The 26046-nt window shown below is 36.1% G+C and overlaps 3 protein-coding genes and 2 pseudogenes across 5 annotated transcripts; 2 read left to right on the top strand and 3 right to left on the bottom strand.

Moving 5' to 3' along the window:
- Positions 1-601: 601 nt before the first annotated feature.
- LOC143564381 (alpha-soluble NSF attachment protein-like) lies at positions 602-2534 on the bottom strand. The gene is made up of 9 exons (XM_077051680.1): positions 2364-2534; positions 2132-2181; positions 1950-2022; positions 1768-1847; positions 1533-1684; positions 1298-1457; positions 1165-1212; positions 1008-1088; positions 602-898 (listed from the first exon to the last, which is right to left on the bottom strand). The coding sequence occupies exons 1-9, from the start codon at positions 2506-2508 to the stop codon at positions 815-817; spliced, it is 873 nt and encodes a 290-aa protein (XP_076907795.1). The 5' UTR covers positions 2509-2534; the 3' UTR covers positions 602-814.
- A 2161-nt stretch (positions 2535-4695) lies between these two features.
- Positions 4696-9066, bottom strand: LOC143564371 (protein STRUBBELIG-RECEPTOR FAMILY 2-like). Its single transcript, XM_077051673.1, has 16 exons — positions 8947-9066; positions 8579-8711; positions 8323-8394; positions 8168-8233; positions 7989-8060; positions 7845-7916; positions 7679-7750; positions 7529-7594; positions 7390-7455; positions 6979-7307; positions 6643-6908; positions 6302-6567; positions 6084-6231; positions 5882-6015; positions 5167-5323; positions 4696-5090 (listed from the first exon to the last, which is right to left on the bottom strand). Exons 1-16 carry the CDS (start codon positions 9035-9037, stop codon positions 4911-4913), a joined length of 2190 nt encoding a protein of 729 aa, XP_076907788.1. The 5' UTR covers positions 9038-9066; the 3' UTR covers positions 4696-4910.
- A 6423-nt stretch (positions 9067-15489) lies between these two features.
- Positions 15490-17711, top strand: LOC143563717 (FT-interacting protein 3-like; annotated as a pseudogene).
- Positions 17712-22691: 4980 nt separating this feature from the next.
- Positions 22692-24668, top strand: LOC143563707 (FT-interacting protein 3-like; annotated as a pseudogene).
- A 217-nt stretch (positions 24669-24885) lies between these two features.
- Positions 24886-25740, bottom strand: LOC143564352 (gluconokinase). Of its 3 annotated transcripts, none has more exons than XM_077051660.1 (4): positions 25694-25740; positions 25553-25595; positions 25398-25477; positions 24886-25315 (listed from the first exon to the last, which is right to left on the bottom strand). In XM_077051660.1, the coding sequence occupies exons 3-4, from the start codon at positions 25428-25430 to the stop codon at positions 24887-24889; spliced, it is 462 nt and encodes a 153-aa protein (XP_076907775.1). In that variant the 5' UTR covers positions 25431-25477; positions 25553-25595; positions 25694-25740; the 3' UTR covers position 24886. The 3 variants fall into 3 exon arrangements, with proteins under 3 accessions (XP_076907775.1, XP_076907772.1, XP_076907780.1); XM_077051657.1 differs by having other exon boundaries at positions 24886-25293; XM_077051665.1 differs by having other exon boundaries at positions 25398-25469; positions 25694-25714.
- Positions 25741-26046: the final 306 nt, after the last annotated feature.

Genomic DNA, 26046 nt, shown 5'->3' with positions numbered 1-26046 from the left:
TGGTAGACATAGTTTCTATTGTTGTTTTGGTCTTTGTTTTTAAACAACTTATCATTCATAAGAACTGCACTCTTATACTCATAATGTCACTCAGAAGTGGTCCTATCAACTCATTTTGGTTCGCACTCATCTCAGGACTAACAGCCTCATTCAGAAGTTTCTTCCACACCTAAAATTATAACAAAGGATTGATTTACTTTGCCCAACAAATGGTCTAGACTCTAGAGAGCTAATTTCTATATTCATTCAATAAGTTTGACATACACATATGTAATTTAAGGCCGCTAAACTGCTCATATTGGCTCGTATTCGAGAAATGTTACAAATTTGAACCGTTTCAATCATTATTAATATTTATCTAATTGTTCACTTTCATCACTTGTTCATACATATTTAGAAAAATTCAGGGGTAGCCTTGCTTGACAAGAAGAAACAATTTTAACTGATAATCAAGTCTGTCAGGACAAATATATGTGGTTCAATGTTTGTGCTTCAATAAGTTCTGTTCTGCTTACACATATAGCCTTTTAGAGAGATTCAGTTATGCAAATCACCAGAACTAAAAACAAGGAACAATTCTATTATTAAAGAAACGCCGGTTTTAAATGCACACACGACTGTTGTATCTATGACCATCCTCTAAAAAGACCCGAATCCCACAATCCAAATATATTTTGCTCAAATGTAATTGCACTCCCAAAAGAAAAACCACCTTTTTAAATGCACACATAAAAAACACAAGAAGAACAATACCACCACAAAACAAAAACAAAAAAACAAATCAGAGTTGTGGTTTACATCATACGAAATGAACTCAGGTAAGATCATCATCATCCTCTTCTTCCTTGGCCTTCAGCAACAACTTCACTCTCAACAGAAGGGTTGTCTTCCATTCGTCCTAAATGCCAACCAAAAATGTTAAAATGCCAACTTTTTTATGTTAAATATTGATATATCTATTTTAAAGATAATATGACCATTGACCACAATAAATTTATTATTATTACCAGCTTAGTCATGCTATCAAACTCCTTGACAGCATCAGTGAACTTTGCAACATCTTCTTCATCCACAGCAGCAGCCAAATCCTGCCATTAAAGAACAAAAACACATCCTTAGACCTTCATGTTTTGTCCAACAAGAAGCAAATTTCCAATAACATACTGCCAGTAATTTGTATTCGCGTGTTCCAGAAAATGTGGGGTCCAGTTCCTACATAAACAAGCAAACATTTTTAGTCAATAGACCGAATCTCATATAACAAAATTTAGCATGTTTGCAAAAAGTCAATGTTGACCTGGTAACGCTCCAATGCATTCGTTATTGCAACAACATCACCTTTGCAGAGCTGACAAATGCCAGCATTCAGTAGATGCCCTCTAACTCCATATTTTAGCAAGTTATTATTGAGCGATTGTCGAGCTATTTCTTCGTAAATTTCAATAGCTTTCTGATACCTGGAACAAATTGTGAGGTTATATTATTATATAAAAGTTATAAAACAATCCCTACTTAGAACATGTGAAACTTACTGTTCCAGTTGAGCTGAAAATTGAGCAATTTTCTGTTTGCATTGGTTTGCAGAAGTTGTGACTTCTTCACCTTGGAAAAGATCAGCTGCTTTATCATAGTAAGCTATAGCCTTCTCTAGATTTTGCTCCTGTTCATATAATTCAGCAATTTCCTGCATATAACGAAGCCAAATTTAAGAGTTTTAATTTCTTGATACTTCGATCAAATGCAAAATGTATAAAATAGGGTCTGTACCTTGCAATATCTGGCAGACATGCTGAGCCTCCCAATTTCCATGAACAAGTTTAGTGATTGCTCTAGGTGAGCTATGCACTCTGCAAACATTCAACAAGTAATCAAGATATTATAATTTTGTCAGCAAGTATGATGCTTAATATATGACAAAAAACATACGTTAGCATGAGTGGTTTTCTTACCCTTGGTGTTTGTTTTCTTGTATGAATGAGCTGCATCAGCATAGGCATTAGCAGCTTCATGTTTGCTATCCATCTAGAAAACATAAATTCGTTATTAAAATGGGCTCGTCAAATGATGATATGATGCAAGTGAAACACCCAAATGGGCTAAGAACAAGTGAACAACAGCATTAAGCACATACTTTCAGATGGCACTCGGCCAGCTTGACATATACAGATCCAGCTTGGTCCCCTGCAAAAGTCATATATAAAGAAACTGACTACATAAATGCAGACTAAAAGATGGATTCGAAAACATATACACTGAGTAAACTCTATTATTCAAACATAAACAACTTACAACATTGATAAGACTTGATAAAATGAATATCAACGCACAAAATAAACCATAAGAAAGAGCAATATGATACTAACAAGATTTTGCAAGCTTGTAACAGTTGGCAGCTTTTTCATACAAATCACCAGCATCCTCATACTTGGACCCGAAAAAGGCCCAACCGTTGAGCTTCTTCTCGGCTTTCTTCTCAAACTCCAGACCTTTTGCTATTTGATCAGACATTCTCACTCTGTGAGTTTGCAGACAAAAGAACAATAAAGATTAACAAGTTTATGTTAACAAATAAGCCGAGTTATATGTGCCAGCCCGAGTTGAAAAACAAGAGCTAAAGTTAACTTAAACAGCTTTGTTGGATACAGTTATAGAGTCAATAATCAATATCAATCTTATGAATGCATACCTAGTAATATACACAAGTTACTAATTCATCTTACTGAGATAATATTAATATCAGTTTCAAATGCTAATAACCAAATTTATCAACTTCATAGGACAAGTGGATCAATCAATCAAGCTGTTGAATAAACTAATTAAGGCATGTAATTTCATTTTCAGATAATGAATATAACGAATTTATGTAGTGTAATTAGCACCAAAACCCTAACTCGAAGACAGTATGAAGTGATCTGAAATTGCAATACGGCAATAGTGATCAGTCGCTATAATAAACAGGATTAAAAGTATATTGAGGAGTTTGAAACGATTGAATCAGATTAAGTTAATCGAATTCATTTGTTTTGTTAGACTAGATAGATAATAATCGAAGAAGAAGAAGAAGAATACTGACCAGTAATTGAAGGAGAAATACGACACCGAGATCTCCTTCGTGATTTGATTTGATTTGATACGATATGATCAGAAGAGATGAGATTTGAAAAGTATGGTGGACTGACTTGGTAAAGATTTCTAGGAGAAACTGAATTCAGATGGATTATTATTATTATTATTATTCTTGGATTTTTATGGTCACAAATTAAATATCTAACATTTTTCTTTTCAATAAAACGGATTTAATACATAATAACTAGTCCTATTGCGGCTCGGTTGATGCTATGTGTTGCGGCGGGTATGGTGTGAGAATTTGGATTGTATTGGTTTGGTTTGTTATAGTATTGATACGGTACCTATATGGTATCTATACACTATAGCAATATGAAAAGAAAATACAAAAAAATAAAGGAGTAATATGATCAAAATGATATCTAAAATCATAATATAAGACCATGCAATACGTTTAAAACTAATTTCCTTATGTCTCTTTTCATAAAGAAAAAATCATAATAAAAAACCCTACAGAATTTCACAAGCTCTGATTAACTATTAATAATAGGTTATATAATCATTACCCTTTAACTAGTTTTATTTTTATATAATCATTACCCTTTAACTAGTTTTAATAAAATTAAACTGTTATTTAATTTTAGTTTTAATATCTCATAAATCTTTAAAGAACCTAGGATGATAAAAAAAAAGCAGCTTACACTTTATAAATATTTATAACCACGTTTCTTATATTAGACGATTTTCTATGTTTTTTCTTTTTCATTAATTGAAATTATTTCTCGATACAATATTGATTTTCAAATGAATATCCACTTCCAATTACCTCTCTTCATAAAGTGAAATAATGCAATTGTTGCTTCCAAAATTAAATTTAATAATTATCAAAATCATTGTAAAGTGAGTCTCAAACACAAATAATATCTTGCTACAGAAAGTCAAAAAGATAATTCATAAAAAATGAGTGTGTTTTATAATAAAATAACTCAAAAATTGCTTATAAATTACTCAAACTTGTAACTTTCCGGTTTCCACTACAAAAAGTACTATCATACTCGTCACCAGACATAACATTTGCACGGTTTATAATGATTGAGTGTCACAAAGGGGAGGGCACATCAGCACTCAACTCTTCTTAGCAGTATGATCATAGCAGCACCCTTTAGTATTTTCATCATTAAGTAATTATCCTTCCATGTATTCATGAATTTTCGGTTGACAGATTTGAATTTATAATGAACCCGAATACAACCTATAGATTTATTTGTGTCATAGGCACCAATGGTCCAACCTTAATGCGAAAACACTTTAAATTGTTTAAACATTTATCTAAGCGAGTCAAATGGGTTGTTATCAAGTTAAAAACGGGTCAAACAGTTGCAATAAATGGGTTAAACGAGCCATAAATGGGTTAGCAGGCTGACGGGCTGATCTAGTTAAACATGTGAATCCGAACACAACCCATATTATTAAATGGATTATACTGATAAACCCGAACTTGACATGTTCATTTAATCGACTAAAAAACGAAAACACAACACATGATTTTTTTTGGTCGTGTCGAGGATTACCAACCCTATATATAGCTCATCGGGGGTTCTCTTATAAACTTTAAAATCCATGCTAGGTTTGCGAATACTCCAAAACTTGCCCTAACTAAACTTATTCAGCAAACCACATGTAGCAACAGATGTCTGATATAGTGTCTGGATGTGTTTTTACTTCATGTAATTATGACTTCTTTTGTAAAAATGTAAAGGAAAAAAGAGGTTGAATTTGACAACAGTAACACATTCTTGTATGCAAGCATCCACTGTTTTGGTCAAAGTGAAATTGCACCATGATCAGATAGACATACAACTGACTGTTGGTGATCCAATGAAGCGCGAATGTGTTGATCTGAAAGATCTCTCATGTGGATCAAAATCAGCATCTGCTTCTTTTCTCATTCTGCGGAACTCTTCTGTCATATTCGTCAGTGATTCCATGATTTCTGATATTGTTGGTCTCAATCCCTTGTCACCCTGATCCAATACCAACAACTTTCATAAACATACATCATTAAAAACTTAACACATTAATTTACATTTACTGCTTTACCTGAGTACACAATGAAACAAGAACGGCAAATCTTGACAGTGTTTTTAAAGGGATTGTTTTTCTCAAGGATGGTTCAACCATCTCATCCAAGGACTCACTGTCATGAAGCCGGGAAGATGCCCATTGCACCAACGAGTTCTCTTCTTTTGGTTCAAGTCTGTTTATAAACAAACAAACATATAATTGCAGAGTAAATTACACTTTTCGTCATTTAGGTTTATACCATTTTTCAGATATTGTCCTTAAACTAAGGAAATAACAAGAAGCATTCTTTATGCTCGAAAAAGTTTGCACGTTTTGTGTTTCCAGTTTCCACTAATGGGGGTTAGTTTTTTTCTTCAAGTCCAAGTCATGTGCTTTGCACATGAGGATATTTTTGTCATTTCGTTTTTTAGGGACTATTTATGTAATTATCTTATAGAATCAGGTCCATCATTCTATAAAACAATTACACAAATAGCCCCTAGAAAGAAATAATGACGAAAATACCCTCATGTGCAAAGCACATAACTGGACTTGACGGAAACTAACGCCTGCCAGCGAAAAGGACGAAACGTGCAAAGTTTTTAAAACATAAAGGATATCTCTTGTTATTTCTTTAGTTCAAAGGTGATTTCTGAAAAAATGCTATAAATTTAAAGAACGAAAGTGTAATTTACTCATAATTGAATAATATAAGAACATATGTATCTATATGGGTTATGTTGAGGAATACCCATCAAAAGGCTTCTTTCCAGTTAAAAGTTCCAGAAGCAGCACTCCAAATGCATAAATGTCATCCTTTTGGTTACCACCAGATACAGGTTGGCCGTGTTCATGAGCAATGCCACCAGTTTCCATTTCAGAAACCTGGTTAAATAAGGATTTGATTGATTAAACAGGAATATGTAAAAAAGTAAATTGCATTATGATGGTACCTCAGGTTTAGCAGCCTTTACTGTTAGGGGCTTCAAAAGAGCTAAACAACAGTCAGAGATGCGAGGAGTTAGATCATCATCAAGCAAGACATTAGCAGCCTTTAGGTTCCCATGAGCCAAAGGAGGCACACATGTTGAGTGCAGGTAGCTGAAACAGATGAAATTGAATGGCAAGCACATAAATTTGGAACAATTATGAGATGAGATGTGATTCTTACTTCAAAGCTCGGGTTATTCCAAGAGCAATTTTGAGACGAAGGCCCCAAGATAAAGGCATGTACGCATCAGAATGCAAAGCATGAGCAAGAGAGAGATTTCTTGCATATTCATACACAAGCATATGTTGCCCCTGTTCTACACAGTATCCATAAAGTGTTATGATGTTTGGATGTCTTAAACGAGACGTATTCCAAATCACTTCCAAGAACTGTTGCTCTTCATGAAGCGAGAGTGAGATCGTGCTTATACACTTCACAGCAAACACCTTCAACACGACAAGACATGAAAATATCATAACCATTTGTATACATTTAGATAAAGCAATGTTAAGGAAGTGTACTTGTCCATCAGGAAACTCTGCTCTGAACACGGACCCGAGAGATCCTTCACCTAGAAAATTAGTTCGGTTGAAGTTATTTGTGGCTAATTCCAGGTCAGCAACAGCATATAACTTTGCACCAATCCGCATTCTGCTCTTTTTAGCAAAGCTTCTTCTTCTGTTCACCCTCACAACTTTAGTGCGGGTCGGAGGTACATGCCTTATCTCACTAGGCGAGCTGATAACCGAGATTTCTGGGCTCTCATCATGGCCAATAGCTGAACAATCTATAAAACAAATTATATAAAAAAATGATAACAGATATTATGGTTAGTGAATAGGGATTTCTGAGCTTGCCTCGGGGGATACTGAGTGGAAGAGATTGATGTGACCCTTTAATACTTTCTTGTTTTCTAGGCTTTCTACCACATTTAGAGAACCAAATTATGGAGACGAGTAGTAAGCATGCTACCAGTAATGAACCACCGCCAACCAAAATGGCTAGTTTGCTTATTTTCCTCCTTTTGGGCCTTTTGGGTTCTGGCAAAGGATAACTCGTGACTGCACTTGACTCGGTAGATGGTGGAGTTGTAACATTTGTAATATTCTGCTGATTCGGCGGGCTGTCAAAAGGGAAATCCCAGGGTGGACTGCTTTCGCTTTTGTCAAACATGTTACCACCAAACCTTTTATAGAATATAAATTTAGTCATATAAGCAAATACTAGTAAAAAAGATGAATGGGATAAGTTTTATTATGCTAGCTCACCAAAGATTGTGTATATATTGGAATTGTCTCGGAATAATACCACTAAAGTGGTTATCTTGTATGTTCCTGACATTGTACGGATTTGAATTTAGCATCACAAAAACAAAGAAAGCTGTGAAAGATTTTACAGACAACTTACAGATCAGTTAGTTGAAGACTAGCTAGAAATATTACTGATCCTGTGAATTCATTATGCTGCAAGAACCTGTAAGTTCATTCCAAAAATTAATGAAACCAACACCATTCGTATATATAAGTACAGATTTTGTGTACATATAGGCACACTGACAGTCTTGATAAGCCTTTGAGTGTTGCAAATGAACTTGGTAGGTCGCCAATAAATTCGTTGTAAGACAGGTCCCTGTAAACACGGAGTTGATTAATCTTTGTTGTCAAAATGTAGAAGATAATATCATAGACCATAAAAGTACTGAGAAAAGAAGTTCATATCATACATGTCTCTGAGAGATGATAAGCCTGTGAATACATTCCCAACAGGCCCATTCAAAAAGTTGTGGCTCAAATTCCTGCAAGGAGAAAGATCATGACTATTTGATAGCAAGCGAGGCAGGTTGAGGAGGGATTGTGAATGAACTTACATATGTCTAAGATTTTTCATAGAAGATAATGAGTAAGGTATGTATTGGCTTAAATTGTTGCATGCCAAATTTCTGCATTCGAAGGAAATTATAGTCGGTTTGATCAACAACTTCTAACAGCAGAAACACTTATAAAAAAGGTCTGTTCGGTATGCCAATGCCAGTAGAGTGAAACTTACAAATTTGTTAGATTTAAAGGCAGACCATATGGAATTTCACCATAAATGCTGTTATTGCTAAGATCCCTAATATTAAAAGAGCCACAATTTAGAAAGTAGGTATTTATACAATTAAGTTCATGTAAATTAAAAACTGCATGATCAAAAAACCTTACAGTTGCTTCAAGTGATGGAGATTACCAAGCTCGTAACCAAGGCTTCCACTAATGTTTAGATTGTTAAGCTTACTGTATATTAAGTCAAAGTAAGTACATTGTAAAGGATCAAAAAGTATACTCCTATCTTTTCCAAACAAGAGTCACATTTCTGAAATTACAAGCTATAAACTACTGGTAAATGATAGTTTATACAAAAGAACACATGATTCTTTTGAATGATTAAATCAGCTCTGGAGGAAATATTTAACATTACATTTGGATGATCGAAGAATCAACACAGTAAACTCCCATCCATGATTCTTCACATGGATCGCCGCCACTTGATTTCCATCCCTTGAGCTGCGGTGGAGTATTAAAAGAAGTATACAGATCTTGAAGGGCTTTTACTGTCCAGATTACACAAAATCATTAGATACATCACTGTGATTAGAATGAATTATCCTAGGCTACCAAGCAGTTATTGCAATTTGGGAGTATGAATAATGTCAATTGAATCAAAAGAAGAATTCCAGATTTTACAACCTCCATGCTCCCTAAAGAATGACAAAACCTAAATCTAATTATCATGACATGAAAATCAAAGTTCTGGTAATTAATTCTCTAAGAATCAAGAAGCAATACCATCGGAAATATCGGTAACCGCAGAACCGCGTTGAATCAGCAACAGCAGTAATGCAAGTACACTGAAGAACACACATTCACAGCAAGTCATCGTTGAAATTTATCTCATCGGACAAATTAACCAAAGAATCGCCTGAAAACACAAATTTAAACCTAATTATACAAAACGAACTCCATTAAGAGTGTAATTAATGAGAAAACAATGAACAGATCAATTAATCACTTAATAATCGCAACTTCTTAGAGAAATTAGGTTTCGCACAATACTCAAATCACTGCTGCAAGAGAAGCGTAAACGTACGAACACTATTTTCATCATAAAGGAACTCAATATACCTTTGAAGAAGTCTATAATCGTCACTTTAGTGAGAGAGGTGTAACGGTGAGTTGCAGAGAGGAAGAGGCGGGTTAAGAGAATGGGGTGCCACGTCAGCAAACCAGCAGTTAGTTTGTTGCGTTCTCGCTTCGTTACGTGAGCATACGTAAGAGGTGTTGTAATTCCTGCATTACAAGATGTACATCTGCGATGGATGAGTTTCATATTTTTTATTTTCCCTCCATACATTTTTGGTATAGAAGAAACAAACTAAATAAAAGAGTGTTATAATGTCACTTTTAACTTTGGTTCAAATGGTGTTGGAGCTGAATTGAAACATTGGGATGGAGTAAGTTTTTGATATGCAAATTGCAAATAAATAATCACATTTTTTTTTCATATTAGTCGATAATAGTCGTATTTTTAAAAATATATGTCAATGGTCCAGCCTTTCGTCTATTTTTATCTCATTGGACCTCCGTTAAAAAACACTCAACGTCGTTAAATGTTTTTCCGAATTTCAAGCCGATGTTTTAGGGCTTTTGATAGGAAGAAAGATTCGAGTCAACTGAATGTAAAACTTATCTCGAAACGTTGATTAAAATGACTTGATTTTTGTAATTTGGAAATTCAAACACCTTAATTGAAATAATGTTTCATCATTTGGATCACTATTTCTAAATAAGTTTTACACTGGTCTGGTCGACTCGTATCCTTGATCAAAAGCCCTATAACATAGTTTTAAAATTTAAGAAAAACTTAACAACATTAAATATTTTATTAAATATTTTTTAACAAAGGTCACTTAACGATAAAGTTAACAATCAATCAATTATCCATGGTAAGAAGATCTAGGGCGCGTTTGTTTCACAGAATTCGTGGGAATTCAAAGGAATTGGAATTAAAATCCCATGACATGGCGTGTTCGTTTCGTTGGAATTGGAATCTTAATTTCCTTTTGATGCGTTCGTTTGTCAAGGAAGTGGAATTGGAATTCTATTCCTTCAAATTCCTTTAAATGATGTGATTTTAAATCCTTCCAAAATGTGGAGGATTTCAAGTGAATTCGTTGAAATCTTTTTTTTTTAACGAGAACAACGAATAAAATACTTTTGATTTTTTTACCTTTTTTGTTTTCGATTTATATTTTAAATTATAATTTTTATATTATTATTTTTGATTATTTTTTTGAGGGGTTTTTGATCTTAATAGGAAACCCCTAAAAAATCATTAAAAAATCATAACACAAAGTATAATAAAAAATAAAAAATCTAAAAAAACTAAAATGTTTCCGCCGTTATTCTCGTTAAAAAAAAAAACTTGATTCCGATTCCTTTGTCAAACGAACACACCAAGAATGGAATTGGATTTTAATTACTTCAAATTCCAATTCCTATTGGAATGTTCAGATTCCAAATCCTATTCCCTCAAATTCCAAATCCTATGCAAATTCCAATTCCAATTCCAATTCCAATTCCAATTCTATTCCATTTCGTGAACCGAACGCGCCCTTATTGTTATGAAAACTGAACCATAAGGATAAATTTTTAGAGTAATTAGTTTACTCTAATGCACACAACCAACCAAACAAACAATTGGGTGCCAGCCAGCCAGCCAGCCTTAGTCAAATGCCTCGTGACCTCAAAACAAAAAGATTTGACTGTGGGTGCCTCGGTCTCCTTCTCAATATCGCAAAGCGAGTCATCGTTTCCAGATCTGCCGACCGAGGTAAACAACATAACCCACTAACTAAATTTAAGTTACCTTGAGGTTTACAAAATGCTGATCTACTTGTGGACAACAGATACTGGCTACCACCAAAATGGTATGCAATTTGCTTTGCAGATACGTTTAATACCTTGTGTTGCTTATGTGGTTTCCTCTTCATTATAGGATATTCACTGTTAGTTTATGCTTAAATTTAAGAAAATAGATTAGATTGTCTGCTTTTTGGTTCTTCAATCACTAGGCAACCTTATCAACAATATGTCACAGTTGAAACAGTCCCGACACCTCAAAATACCATTCAAAGTGATCAACGAAGCCACCAACAACTTCAAAACCTGCATCGGAAAAGGTGGATATGGTCGCGTATACTAAGGAGAGCTTTTGATCTTTGGACACCTTACAACAGTTGCTGTAAAGCGATTGTATGAGCAGTTTGGACAAGGGTCAAAGGTCAAAACCATCCAAATTTAATCTCTCTTCTCGGTTATTGCGAGGAGGGAGACGAGAAGATTATCGTTTACGAATATGCAGAGCGTGGAAGCTTGGATCAGTACTTAAGGCATACCAAAACCACTTACACTCTCTCATGGTTAGAAAGACTTAGAATATGTCTTGATATTGCCCGTGGTCTGGATCATCTCCATAACCGAGTTGGGAAACATCAAGCAATAATTCATCGAGATATAAAGAGCGCGAATGTGTTGTTAGATCGCAATTGGGCCGCCAAAATTTCTGATCTTGGATTGTCCAAGTTAAGTTTAGCAGGTCTAGATAGAAGTTCTGTTATCTCGTATGCCTGCGGCACACCAGGCTACTGCGAGCCAGAATACATGTTTACTGGCATAGTGAAGATAGAATCAGATGTGTTTTCCTTTGGTATGGTGCTACTTGAAATTTTGTGCGGGTGGTTGTGCACTATTAGAGACGATGATGGCCTGTTGTTGTCGGATTATTACAAAAAGAAGAAATTACACATGATAATTGATCCTAATTTGAGGGACCAAATGAGTTCAGACTCCTTGCTTAGATTCTTATCAATTGCGAATGGATGCTTGCATGAAGATAGAAAACAGCGGCATCCCATATCTCGTGTTGTGAAAGAGCTCAAAGAAGCATTGAATATCGAGGTGAGCAAGCTTTATATATGCAAATGCACATAAAATTCGATAAAATGATATTGACTACCATAGTTATTAAAAGCCCTCGCTTCTTGCGCCTAGGCCCATTTTTCAGGCGAGGCTCAATAAATGCGCTTCTAGTTCCTAGGCGAGCGCTTCGGCATTGTCTATGCCAAGAGCATGAGAACATAAAAGCCGAGCAAAAGAAACGCAAGGGTTGCTATTGAAACTTAGATCTAGGAAAGGCAAAGGCATTATATTGATACATTTTGTTATTCAAGTTTTGAGATCACATTCTAATCTCGACTATTTTAGAACTTTTGGTACTAATTAGATGATATTGAATGTTATATAATAGCTTTTGTTTATTTTATTTGAAGAATAGTATTATTTTTCATATACATAATATATTTTAAATGCTTTATTTAAGTGCGCTTATTTTTCCTTAGGCCCTCGCTTTATTTGCGCCTAGCACCTAGGCCCTAGGCGAGTGCGCCTAACGTATTTGATAACTATGTTGACTTCATAGATTGTTGGCAATCAGATAATCAAAGCACACAATAAAATCAGAAATACTCAAATGACTGTCTTGTTTATTGATTGAAAAGAAAGATGCCATTACAAGGAAATAAAGCTGCAAATAAATAGACTTGAAAATAAACAAACTAAGTGATCAACTAGCTAAAAACCCACGGACCGCTTACTGACTCAGCCTTTAGTTTGAGTTATCCAACATAGATAGTATAAAGTTTGAATGTGACTTTTGTATCAACAGATATCTTTAACAAATGAAGATGGAAAGAAATTTGAATTGATAGCGTCAGATGATTGGCAAGACTGAATTTCAAAGGTTTCTTTCATTACACTCTTCAAGCGCCGAACCAAGTAAGTCTTAGCTTATCTTTTTTTTTTTTGAAGTGAAGCCGCCACTGTAAGGATGGTGATTGCATTATGGATGTTTTAATGTGTTAAAAATTTATTTTAAACGTGCGCAGTTTGGGGAAAATTTTCGAGATATTTGATTTAAATAGATGGCGGTCTTAGTAGAAAAGAAGTAGCTGCTTTCTTGTTTGTTACAAACCTGGTGAAGAGCAACTTAGCACTTGTGTTGATGAGATTTTCAATTTGTACCACATATATGTTGATGATAAAAAGGGTCTTACTTACCATGGATTGTTGCAATATTATGATGATGGCCATGGTGATTTGGACTCTGATATTGTGCCACTAGTGTCTGACTCAGATGATTCAGACAGACGCAAGAATCTGATCTGGCTTATTCAGAGACTAAATTCAGATGAATTTGGTGATCTTAAGCCACCTGCCAAGTTTTTCACTTCTAGCAGCCCATTAACAGTGGATGATGTTGTCACCAGAGATCGATCAAACCTTGGTTCTGAAGTGCTAAAGCTTATGTAGAAACCTGATGATGAACCACAAGCTGCTTTATGGTTTACTTCACCAGAGAGTTTGGACACAGCTAAATCCTTGAAGATTACATCAATACTTTTGTGTCTTTTAATCGTGGCAGTGATACTGTTGACTGCAATGACGTTAGCGAAAATAAAGCATATGTGGTTTCTGTCTCTAGTTTTGTTCAACTCTATTAATGTATTCTTGAAAAGGAGGAAGTTGCATTGAATCAGGAAGGAAGAAGTTGAGGTTTCCGCATGCCATTGTTAATATTAAGAAATCACATTTTCACAATTTGTTTTCACTCTATGAATTAGTTTACAGTATATTAGTTGATCGGTAACATTGCTAGAATATGATCAAGGGTGAAGCTTCCTTATGGCCTCCCCCCCCCTCCTCTCCCGCGTTTGCGTCCAAGCTTTGCCACTGAATATTATTACGCGCTTCGACTACATGATGATGATGACATTGTCAATATTTGTATATCATGTTTATGTTTGTTTGCACGTTTTGGATCCCTAACTTTGGTGGAATGACTTCGTCATGAGCTTTGATCGGTAATTTTGCCGGAATATAATTATGCGTCTAGATTACCCGACGATGATGAGGAGTCGATATTTAATTTAACTTTTTTGTATTTCAAGTTTATGTTTGTTTGCATGTTCTTGGATTTGTAACTTTAGCGGAATAAACTTACGCACAATGCTTGATGACAGTAAAGATTGTGTGTGTTCGCGTGTTTACATTTATGTTAAGTTAAAATAAATATTTTTTCGTACTGTAAATGGATTTTGCGCATGCTTGAATTGATAACTTTAACGGAAGATAATTACGCATTTCGATCATCTAACAACAGATAAAGGTTGATGCACTTGCATATATGCATAATTTTACATTTTTTAAGAAGAATTAAACAGGAAGGAGATAAAATAAAAGAAAAAGTAAAAGATAAAGAAGTAAATCATGGTTTTATTCAATTTCATACCGATGCATTGAAGTGACAATACGGTAAGATAAAACCCGTTCAGTTCAAGAATCCAACTAGTGGAAATTACCTACTCGTCTAGTCTTCCATTATCACCCTAGTGCCTATGACAATATGATATGAATCAAAGCTGGGTAACATGGGACATTAATTAATTTGTAAACATGACAAATAAAAAAATGTTATTGTTTTATATAGAGAATAATTTAAGGAAAAATTCCCAATCTCATTTTAAGAGAGGGATTCTAAATATGTCCCTCCAAAATCCAAATTCCCTCTTTGTCCTCTTACTAACTCAGTCGTCTCTGTGTTATAAGTTCGAGACGGCATGTTTATTAACTCATCGTTTCCCCACCATGTTAGCTCAAAACCCGACGTCTCCCCGCCATGCTAGCTTAAAACCACCCATTGTCTTCCCGTTATGTTAGCCCAAAACTCGTCGTCTCCCATCATGCTAGCTAAAAAAATTCTATCATATCTTTAGTCTTTACTACAAACATAGATCCTGAACTAATTTTAAAAATATTTAAATACTTTTAATATTATTAATTTTTAAATTCTTGTACATTGGATTTGGATAATAATACAATTAAGAAAACTCATGCATACCATCAAAATCATTTTTTTACCTTATTTTTTTAAATAACAAAATTTATTAAATTTAATTTTTAAGCTAAGGAAAGTTGGAATAAATTGAGTTACTTGTCGGAGAAAAAAAGAAAAACAAACAAACATATAATTTAAACAGTGATCCACCGATTACATCTCCGGAGTTCGTATTTCTTGAGTGTAGGTGGCAGCGTCAATAATGTAAGTACGTTTTACAGGTTTTTGGATTTCAATTTATCATTATCACTTTGACCGTTGTTGTTAAATTAATTGCTTTGTTATTTCTAGATCTGTGCATACGTAGCCGTGTTTAGAGATTTGGTAATTTGTATCTGTAATTCGTTCTTCTTTAATTATTATTCAATCAATCTATAATGCACATACCTCCTCATCCCAAATTCCACCCGCAATGCCTATACGTTCGTGTCGTGAAAGCTAAGGAAGTAGATGTTAGTGGCTGTTATGTGGAGGTGCGGCTAGGAAACTATAAGGAAACCACGCGCCCTTTGACTCTTTCAGATCCTGAGTGGAACCAAGTGTTTGCTTTCGACAAGGTTAACGACGCAACTATGCTTGAGGCCACTGTCAAAGATACAAATGCTAAGAAAGATGATTTCAAAGGGTGGGTTTTATATGATCTTAGCGAGATTCCAAAGACGGTCCAACCTCAATGGTATAGATTGAGAGACCGGAAAGGCGATGAGATTAAGGGAGAGGTGATGCTAGCTGTTTGGTGGGGTACGCAAGCGGCTGATGAAGCACCATTTCATGAAGCTATTTTGGCTCGTGTAGTTGATGGTCCTGCCAGCGTCGGTTCGAAGGTGTATTATTCACCTAGGCTTTGGTATCTCAGAGTTAATGTGATTGAAGCAAAGGCTTTGATGCCCACTGATCGAACTAGGATTCCTCAAGTTTATGTGAAGGCAATTCTCGGGCATCAGGCTTTAAGGACTAGTGTATCTAAGAGCAACTCAATAAATCCTATGTGGAATGAAGACTTGATGTTTGTAGCTGCAGAGCCATTTGAAGAGCCCTTGATTTTGAGTGTGGAAAATTATGTCGCGCCTAATGATTATGAGGTTCTTGGAAGGTGTGCGATTCCCATACAGTATGTGGATCGGACGCTGGATCAAAATTTGATTCCCTTGAAGTGTGTGGATCGGAGGTTTGATCATAAATCTGTCCCCCTTGCAAGGTGGTTTAATCTTGAAAAATATGTAATGATTGAAGGGCAGCAGACGGAACAAGCCAAGTTCGCTAGCTGTATTCATATGAGGATCTGTTTAGAAGGCGGTATCATGTTTTTGATGAATCCACTCAGTACAGTAGCGATCTTAGGCCGGTAGCTAAGCAGTTATGGTAGAAAAGCATTGGGATTCTTGAATTGGGAATCATGAGTGCTCACGGGTTATCACCGATGAAGACAAACGATGGACGGGCAACAACGGATGCATACTGTGTAGCCAAGTATGGGCCAAAGTGGGTCAGAACGAAAACAATACTAGACAGTTTTACTCCGGAATGGAACGAGCAGTATACTTGGGAAGTTTACGATCCATGCACTGTTATAACCATTGGTGTGTTTGATAACTTCCACTCACAAGGTGGGGATACGAGGATTGGGAAGGTCAGGATTCGTGTTTCAACCCTTGAACCTGGACGTGCTTACAACCACTCGTATCCCCTTTTAGTTTTGCATCCATTTGGGGTGAAAAAGATGGGCGAGATTAATTTGGCAGTGAGGTTTACGTGCAGGTCACTGGTAAACATGATGCATACGTACTCACGACCACTATTGCCAGAAATTCACTACATTCGTCCCTTCTCTGACCCACAGTTTGAAAGCCTGACACACCAAGCGACTCAAATTGTCGTAATGAGGCTCGGCCAGGCCAAACCACCCTTGAGGAAAGAGGTTGTGGAGTATATGCTGGATGTGGGTTGCGACATGTGGAGTATCAGACGAACCAAGGCGAATATCTCGAGAATCGTACTAGTTTTTGATGATTTGTTTGTAGTGGGAAGATGGTTTGGGAAAAATCCCATAAACACTTTTATCATTTTCTTTATATTGGGCATATATCCAGAACTTATTTTGTCATCTATTTTCTTCTCCCTCTTCGCAATTGCAATTGGAGTTTGGAACTACAGACACAGGCCAAGGTATCCACCTCACATGGACGCCCGCCTCTCGTGTGCAAATAACGCAGACCCTGAAGAATTCAACACCTTTCCAACTTGTCGCCCTGTTGACTTCATCATAACGAGACATGGCCGTTCAAGGAGTATATACGGAAAGATCCAAATAGTGGTCAGTGATATCGCAACACAATTAGAGAGGTTTCAGTCTTTACTGAGCTGGAGAGACCCCATAGCTACATCAATGTTTGTAATTTTCTGTTTAATTGCTGCTATTGTTCTATATGCCACACCTTTTTATGTTGTGGTCATTCTGACTGTCATCTATCTGTTAACTCACCAGAAGATGCAACTGTCGTTCACAACCAACTTCTTTAGAATATTGCCATCTAAGCTACCTTCGGCCCCAATCAACTTCTTTAGAAGATTGCCAGCTAGAACTGACAGCATGCTATGAGAAAAACTCTGTTTGTATTTGTATTTTTGTTTGAATTATTTAAGTGTCTTGGTTTGTGAATAGCATCCTTTAAAGTACTTATATAAATCCACTCATCAAAAGGCTTCTAGTTTAGTGGTATCAAGTTATGTGTACTTCTAGTTTAGTGGTATCAAGATATGTGTGCATATTCTAGATTCCGTGGACAAAAGTATAGATTTACAAATAGATGGGTGTCTTTACGTCCATTCTATTTTATAAAAGAAACATGTTAAAATTTGTCTAAATTTATTCAAATACTGTTAAATTGCTTAATTTTAATTAATGAAATGGAATTATTATTTTAGTTTTAAGTTGCTTAAAACCATGTTTACTGTTTACTAAACGGGTTCCGACACGATGCAGCGGGAAACGCGGACCTTGATAATCACGTAACAAATTTACGTGTGTTCATTGTTCGGTTTGAAACCGTTCAAACCAGTCATTGATTTGATTTCACGGTTGATTTTTTTTTCTTTAACTTTTGGTCAACCGATTTCAATTTTCAACGGGTTGGTTTCGGTTTTCAACGAAAGAAAAACATTACTAACGGTTGGCTCATGGTTTAATTTAAAAACCATCAAAATCAGACCGCAAACACATATGCGTAAAATGTTTTTTCTTTAACTAAAAAAACTATAGTAATATCATACTCAAATTAAAGACATAAAACGCTCGTTTTTATGGTGCAATGTTTTTTTAAAAAAATATTAACGTACGAAAAACTTATAACCTTTTAAAAATCGTGGGAGAAGTTGGGTTAAAAGTGAAATTAAAAAGAGTATATATGTAAAAGGGTAGAGGCTAAATTTGTAGTTATTCTTTAAGTTTACAAAAAATGATTAAAGTAGAGGGACTAATATTGTAACTACGGATTTCTAATTGAAGATACATATAAACAAACTTTCATTGCTTATCATCTTTGTCTCTAAATATCTCAGTAATATCCTTACCAGCTCCATGTGGGGCTGCCCAGGACATAAAAGCTAAAACTGAACAATGAGCTAGTTCACTTCTACCTGTTAATCAACAAATACATTCGGATTGCATAGGGACACTTTGCTAAACAATGGCAACTCAAGCATGAATCCTAGTGTGACACCCTCAAATTTCGACTAACGGAGTTTTACCGCGAGACGTGTAACATATCAGGATCTAGCTCATTTGCTATACTAAATATCCAATTTAAAATATTCAAAACATTATTTAAGTCTCAATCATACATGAGAAAACAAAAACCAAACCAAACAGTTTAATATTTTGCGGAAGCGTAAAAGTCAACAGCTTAAAACGATAATGCTCAAACATGCACAACCCATCAAATGTAAACAATGTGAAATAAAAGTTCATGCCACAACTATGACACCACACATTTGCAATACAACCCGCTCCTTAGCACATTTAGCAACCTGGGCAAGTATAAATACTCAATGGTCAACACGAGGTTGGTGAATTCATAAGTTATAGCAAAAAGTAGTATATATAGGATATGTAGTATAAGTAGATTTAGTACATTTCAAATATATCATGGTAGCTAACCCATTTACAAGCTACTAGACGTTTGAACCAGAGCTGACTATATGTAGACCTTCTTACCAGGTCTATCACAAAACACTAGCGCGTGTATGTTAGCACAATTTACACCCGTCCGACCTCCAATCGAGTTTTAGCAGGTGTGGTTTGTCAAACCCAGTAGTACTACTTAAATTTCCCCGCGATCCCATCCTAACGGTTCAAGGGATGCAAGGACTTTTAAGTGATCTGAAGGCATCTAGCATACACTTGTGATATATAATAAACTACATAAATTCAAAACAAGTCGTCGTGTTTTCCTCCAAAAAACCAGTATATAAGTGCGTCCGTGTTTTCAATCCAGAAAACAAGTATAGGCAAATGTTTTGTGTGTTTCAATCCAAAAAACAAGTAAGGAAAATGTTTTATGTTTCAATCCAGAAAACAAGTAAGTGAAAATGTTTTGTGTGTTTTGTGCTTTCAATCCAGAAAACAAGTACACGAATATAGTTTTGTATTTTCTTTCCAGAAAACAAATAGGAAAAAATATGAATTCACCTGGTGACGCGTGTGATATACTTTTCTCAAACCAACTGAATGAACTTGACTCATTACTGTTACCTAGTACAAGTGTTTAAGTGATGAGAGTGTGTTTAACAACACAATGACTCTAAGACCCATGTATGGACTCACACACAAACTTGACCCGACGACTCGTTGGTGATAATAAATAATGTTAACTATACCAAAAAGTCTTAACATGTATACACACATCATACCATGGCCAATCAGCCAAACATTCATCATACAATTTAAATTATGATCATTTAGTTCACGAGACAAATTCTAGCATGTACAACTGATTTTATTCACTAAGAAAATCCTAGAGATAAATTCTACAAAATTTACCGCATTAGAATATATGAATTAGGTTTCTCAAACAAGTTTTGTTATATTTTTATCATGTATGAAAAACTCACAATAATTCAATCATTGAAGATAGGTACAAACTGTTCAGCAAATTGCACAACAAAAAGTAGTTTAATGGTTTTTTCACCTCATTTATCCAACTTATGCAAGGCCAATTGGGTTGTATTCTAGACTAATAATACTAAGTTCCAGAAATGGAACCAACCCATTTGGTTTCAATTTCAAGTTATGGCATCGGGAAGTTAGGTCAGAAAACATCTTCCCGAATCAGATTAGAAATGCAATATTGTAAAATCATAAAACCTATCTTTAGAATATCTAAAAGTTACAAATCATAACTTTCTGGAAACTAGACTCGACGAACTATAACCTAGAATCAAGAATCGATTAAAGATCATCGTTTATCATCAAGTTATAGTTGAACCAATAAGTACAAATCTATCAGCATTCTGATTTCAACAAAACTCGATCAGTAATCATGTATACGACAACCCTAATGTTTTAATCCATTAATAAACGATCACACAACACCAATCATCATACGAAACTCATATTACAGAAATATTGGACCTAAATAAACAAGGGGTAAAGCAATTAAACGATAATTAGTTAAACGACAATTAAACGTTGAATACTCATGTGTGATAATTTCTAGATGAAAGGTATGATGTCTAGCCCTTTCGAACCCAAGAACACTAGAAATCGTCCAAGGAGGTTGTGTGGGTGCTTAGGGACGGCTGGAACATGTTATGAGGCTCTAGGGTTTCGAAAACATGTTTTGAAACAAGTTTTCCCGTATGAGCTTCCTTCGTGTATCGCGAAGCACGAGACCACACCCCGTTGTGTAGCACGGCAGGGTTTTAAGTTTTTTTAATAACTAATTTCATGTTAAGGGCGTGCTAAGCAACTATAATTTACTAAAGCATGTAACATATAAAATCATCTAGCACGTAACAATTACATCCAAGTTATTTAAACATAATCCGTTCGACATTAATCACTAACGCGTACTGATGGACCCGTGTGTGTGACTCGTTACTGACTCGTGTAAATGTTATGCATGACGTGCAAGATAACAAAGTTTGTGTTGACGGAGTTAATGTGAAAGTGCGGGGTGTCACACCTTGGGCATCACACCCATAAAAACCAACGGATTTCCATTGATAATCAACAAAGATTAATAGTTGAATTTTAAAAGCATCTTACCAGGCCATCATTGAAAAGTACAATACCCGAAGGTTGCCTGCTTTGGATCAAGTGATCAACTAAACAAAACACCGCACCAAAATCGAACACTCACAACCAAAGCAATCTAAAATCCATGCATAATTGAAGCCAAATTAGAATGGAAGCAATGCTAATTCGAAATCGAGACCATACGATTAGAGAGATCTAAGGCATTAATGGCGAGGTCGAACCGCCTCCAATTGTGGAAGTAGCAGAGGTGTAGCAGTTAGTGAAGCCTTGTTGTTCTCTCAAGAATGAATTGATATATATATAGTTCCCCAATATGTAAACACGATGAATTTGATTGAATAACTCTCAATCTATTATAACCAGAATATAACTCAAAATCTGATTAAAAACTCTTCTCACAACTTTGATTAGGTTATATAGACCATGACTCAGTACAATTAGAGATGGACGTACTCGAACACCTAATTAAATAATAAATAAAACCACATGTTTATCTACTATAATCTATAATTAGCCATCATAAATTGGATATAACTCATTTAATTATCCCTACTTCATTTACTTAATTGACCCAATTCCATAACTCGAAACCGGCCCAACTTGAACTGCCTCATTACTCGAGATCGGCCCAGCCCACCTCATTGACTCGAGGACGGGAATTGAGCCCTTTGTTCTTTGTCAATTTCTTAGGGAAAGGTTGAGAAGCAGTGTATGAGAAGTGGTGTAAGTGGCGCGTGCGTCGTATGTGCGGTCTAATAAAATCTACACGATATTCAAAACTTTACGTGAATTATTATCAATAAACCTCTGAAGCGTCAGGAGTACAACACGTTAAAGCAAGAATATAAAGGATCAGTGAATTACGTGAGTGAGCTAAAACTATATGTTAATAAAGTTACTAGAAAAGGTGAGTTGAGTGAGTCGGCAGGTAATGATGTAATTGTTGGCTAGGTGAGACATTAAACAAAAGTGGAATGCGTTCTAAATGAAAACTTTTTAAACTTTTTCTCATCACTATCTTTCTTTTCATAATCATGATCAGTTTCAGTTTCAATCTGATCCCATTAAATTGTTAGAAAGTAACTCCATTAATCCTTCGTGAACCTTTAACCGACGCTGGTTTGTTGCTGATTAGCACCAACCAATCCACGCTGAGTTCCTGTGTTTGTTGAAGTTCAGTGGCTGGATTTATTTAGTGTAGCAGTGGTGGTATCAAGTAAGTATGTTTATAGTGTTTTCATTTCAATTTATCAGTGTTAATTGCTTTTGACACCCTCCAATTCCTCTGAAGCTAATTTTATTTGCGGAATGAGTGTGAGACCCATGCCTCCTCATGACTCCTCCCTAGAGGAATTCCTATACGTTTGGGTGGTCAAAGCTAGGGATTTAGATGTTACTGATAGATCATGTGACCCTCATGTGGAGGTTCGGTTGGGAAACTATAAGGAAACAACACGCGATTATACAACCAAGCGAAATGATCATGAATGGAACCAAGTGTTTGCTTTCATTATGGACAAGGTTGAGGCAACTATGCTTGAGGTCACTCTAAAAGATACATATGATTTCATGGGGTGGGTTTTATATAATCTTAGTGATATTCCAAAGAGGGTCCAACCGGAGAGTCCTCTAGCTCTCAATGGTACAAATTGACAGACAAGAAAGGTGATAAGCTCAAGGGAGAGCTGATGCTAGTTGAGTGGTGGGGTACGCAAGCTGATGTAGCATTTGGTATTGCTAATTATGGTGGACTAGTCGGTGGTTTTGCCAGCATCCGTTCAAGGGTTTATCGTTCACCTAGGCTGCGGTATGTTAGAGTTAATGTGATTGAAGGGCATGACATGGTACCAAGCGATGCAACTAGAATCCCTACAAGTTTTGTGAAGATCATCCTTGGAAACCAGAGTATGGAGACTATAATGTCTATGACGAAGTCCAAGAATCCTTTCTGGAACGAGGAGTTGATGTTTGTGGCTTCAGAACCATTTGAAGACCACCTGATTGTGAGTGTGGAAGATAGGGTTGCACCAAACAAGGATGAGGTTCTTGGAAGGTGTGTGTTTCCGTTGACACATGTGGATCGGAGAGTTGATCATAGAACTATTCGTACAAGGTGGTTTAATCTTGAAAATTATGTTATCATGATTGAAGGGCAACAGACGAAACAAGCTAAGTTTGTTAGTAGGATTCATATGAGGATCTTTTTAGAAGGCGGTTATCATGTTCTTGATGAGCCTACCCCCTACATTAGCGATTTTAAGCCAGTAGCTAAGCAGTTGTGGAAAGTTAGCATTGGTGTTCTTGAATTGGGAATCTTGAGTGCTCATGGGTTACAACCAATGAGGACAAAAGATGGAAGGGGAACAACAGATGCGTACTGTGTAGCCAAGTACGGGCCAAAGTGGGTCAGAACAAGAACGATACTCGATAGTTTCACTCCTAAGTGGAACGAGCAGTATACTTGGGAAGTTTATGATCCATGCACTATCTTAACCATTGGCGTGCTTGCTGAAGTTGAGACTTGAGATTAATTTGGCAGTCCGGTTTACATGCCCATCATTGCTGCACTTGATGCATATGCACTCACAACCACTATTGCTAAAAATGCACTACACTTATCCCTTAACTGTCATCCAGATTGATAGCTTGAGACACCATGCAACTAAAATTATCTCCACGAGGGTCAGCCGGGCCGAACCACCCTTGAGGAAAGAGGTTGTGGAGTATATGCTGGATGTGGGTTGTGAAAGACAAATCAAGGGTAATTTCTTGCGAACGAATAAAGTTTTTGGATGTTTGATTGCAGTGGGAAAATGGTTTGGTGAGATGTATAACTGGAAGAATCCCATAAACACTGTCGTGATTCACATCATAATCTTCACATTGGCCATGTATCCGCAGCTTATTCTGTCGTCTATTTTCTCATCTCTTTTTCTAATTGGAGTTCGGAACTACAAACACAGACCAACGCATCCTCCTCACATGGATGCTCACCTCTCATGTGCAGACCCTGCTGAACTCGATGAAGAACTGGATACCTTTCAGAGAATGGTTGGTGAAATAGCAACACAATGGGAGAGGCTCGAGTCTTTACTCAGCTGGAGAGTCCCCATGGCTACAACACTGTTTGTAATATTCTGTTTAATTTCTGCAATTGTTCTGTATGCCACACCTTTCTATGTTGTGGCCATTCAGACAGTCATCTCTGTGTTAACTCACTTAAGCTTCCAGAGCAAACTACCTTCTGTTCCATTCAACTTCTTTGCAAGATTGCCAGTTAGAACTGACGTCATGCTATGAGAAAACCTCAGCTTGTACTTGTAACTTTGTGTGAATGATTTAAGTGTCTTGGTCTGTGTATAACATCCAATAAGTGTTTACTTAAATTCATTTAAATGAAATTAAATTATTATTTGAATATAACTTTTATAACTAAACTCATCCTTGTTAAAATAACAAATAATAATACACGAAGAATATCTATAAGTAAATACCAACCCATCCTGATGCCATTCTGATCAAAAAATCGACCTTTTTATATTGTCCACAATAGCTTCAGGACTAAATGATGCATCAACTTTAACAATCCTCTCAGAATCATCAACCTGAAGTAAATCTATTTGGGACTGGAGCAGCTCAACTGGCATGAAATGCTTCCCTTCTGCAGCCCGTTTCTGAACCCGGTCCATAAGCAGATCGACCCTCACATCCAACAGAACAAACTTCACAACACACCGGTCATATCCCCCAGCTCGATAATTCGGGTCAGCTGATCTAAGAATCTCCCTGTACTGCTTTAGCAGCGCAGAACACCCAAGAATTACAGGCTTGCCACCGACCAAATTCGCTTTCACAACATCCTGAAGCACTTTAAGCCATGGGGTCCGGTCTTCGTCTGACAAAGGAATCCCCTTTTTCATCTTCTCTGTTTTATTGCATATATATTTCTAGTTTCACAAATGACCATGATCATCACTGAAATAAAATTAAACACAGCAAAATAGGAACACAAGTTCGGTAGATTGTTACCTTTGTTTGATTGCGGATGGAAATCATCAGCATCGATAAAGCTACATTTTAAAGCTTTTGCAAGCAGTTCCCCTATAGTTCTACATAATCATATTCCATGGAAATTAAGATCCCTTATAAAGAATTTCAAACAGAAACATCAAGACGAAACTCACGATTTTCCGGCACCGCTAACTCCCATTATCACAACAGCAAACCCTGCAAATTCAAAATATGAATTGAACAAACAGTAATTCAAGATAATAGATGATCTATCTATCCGCCTTGGAATAAACAAAAGACAAGAAGATTTTGACCTTTGTGATCTGAAGCCATAAGCTACAAAATGAGAAGGTAAATGAAGATTTGGTCCTCCTTGCTTGCTATGATGATTAACAAAAAAACAAACAGTTGGTGGGCATCAGAACGATTATCGGATTGCAACCAAATTAAAGCGAATTCGACAACTAGCAGCATCAATTTGCAATGAAATTAACTAATAAATCAAACAAGAAATGGATGAATGCGGTTACAAGTTGAAAGAAAGTCTTACTCGTGAGCAGATGATCGGAGAAACTTGATATTGTCAACTACTGCCAAACAAATTGGCCCACCGATGAACTCGTGAAGAGTTTAAGGGAAGATACTAACAGCCAATTTTTCTTTTCTT

The sequence above is a fragment of the Bidens hawaiensis genome, unplaced genomic scaffold, assembly GCF_021521415.1.
Source record: "Bidens hawaiensis isolate Kalapana, Puna unplaced genomic scaffold, B.hawaiensis_p1.1 tig00001206_1, whole genome shotgun sequence".
In the NCBI taxonomy this organism is placed as follows: domain Eukaryota; kingdom Viridiplantae; phylum Streptophyta; class Magnoliopsida; order Asterales; family Asteraceae; genus Bidens; species Bidens hawaiensis.
Note: the sequence above shows the minus strand (reverse complement) of the source record. Positions and strands in the feature narration are given on the sequence as shown.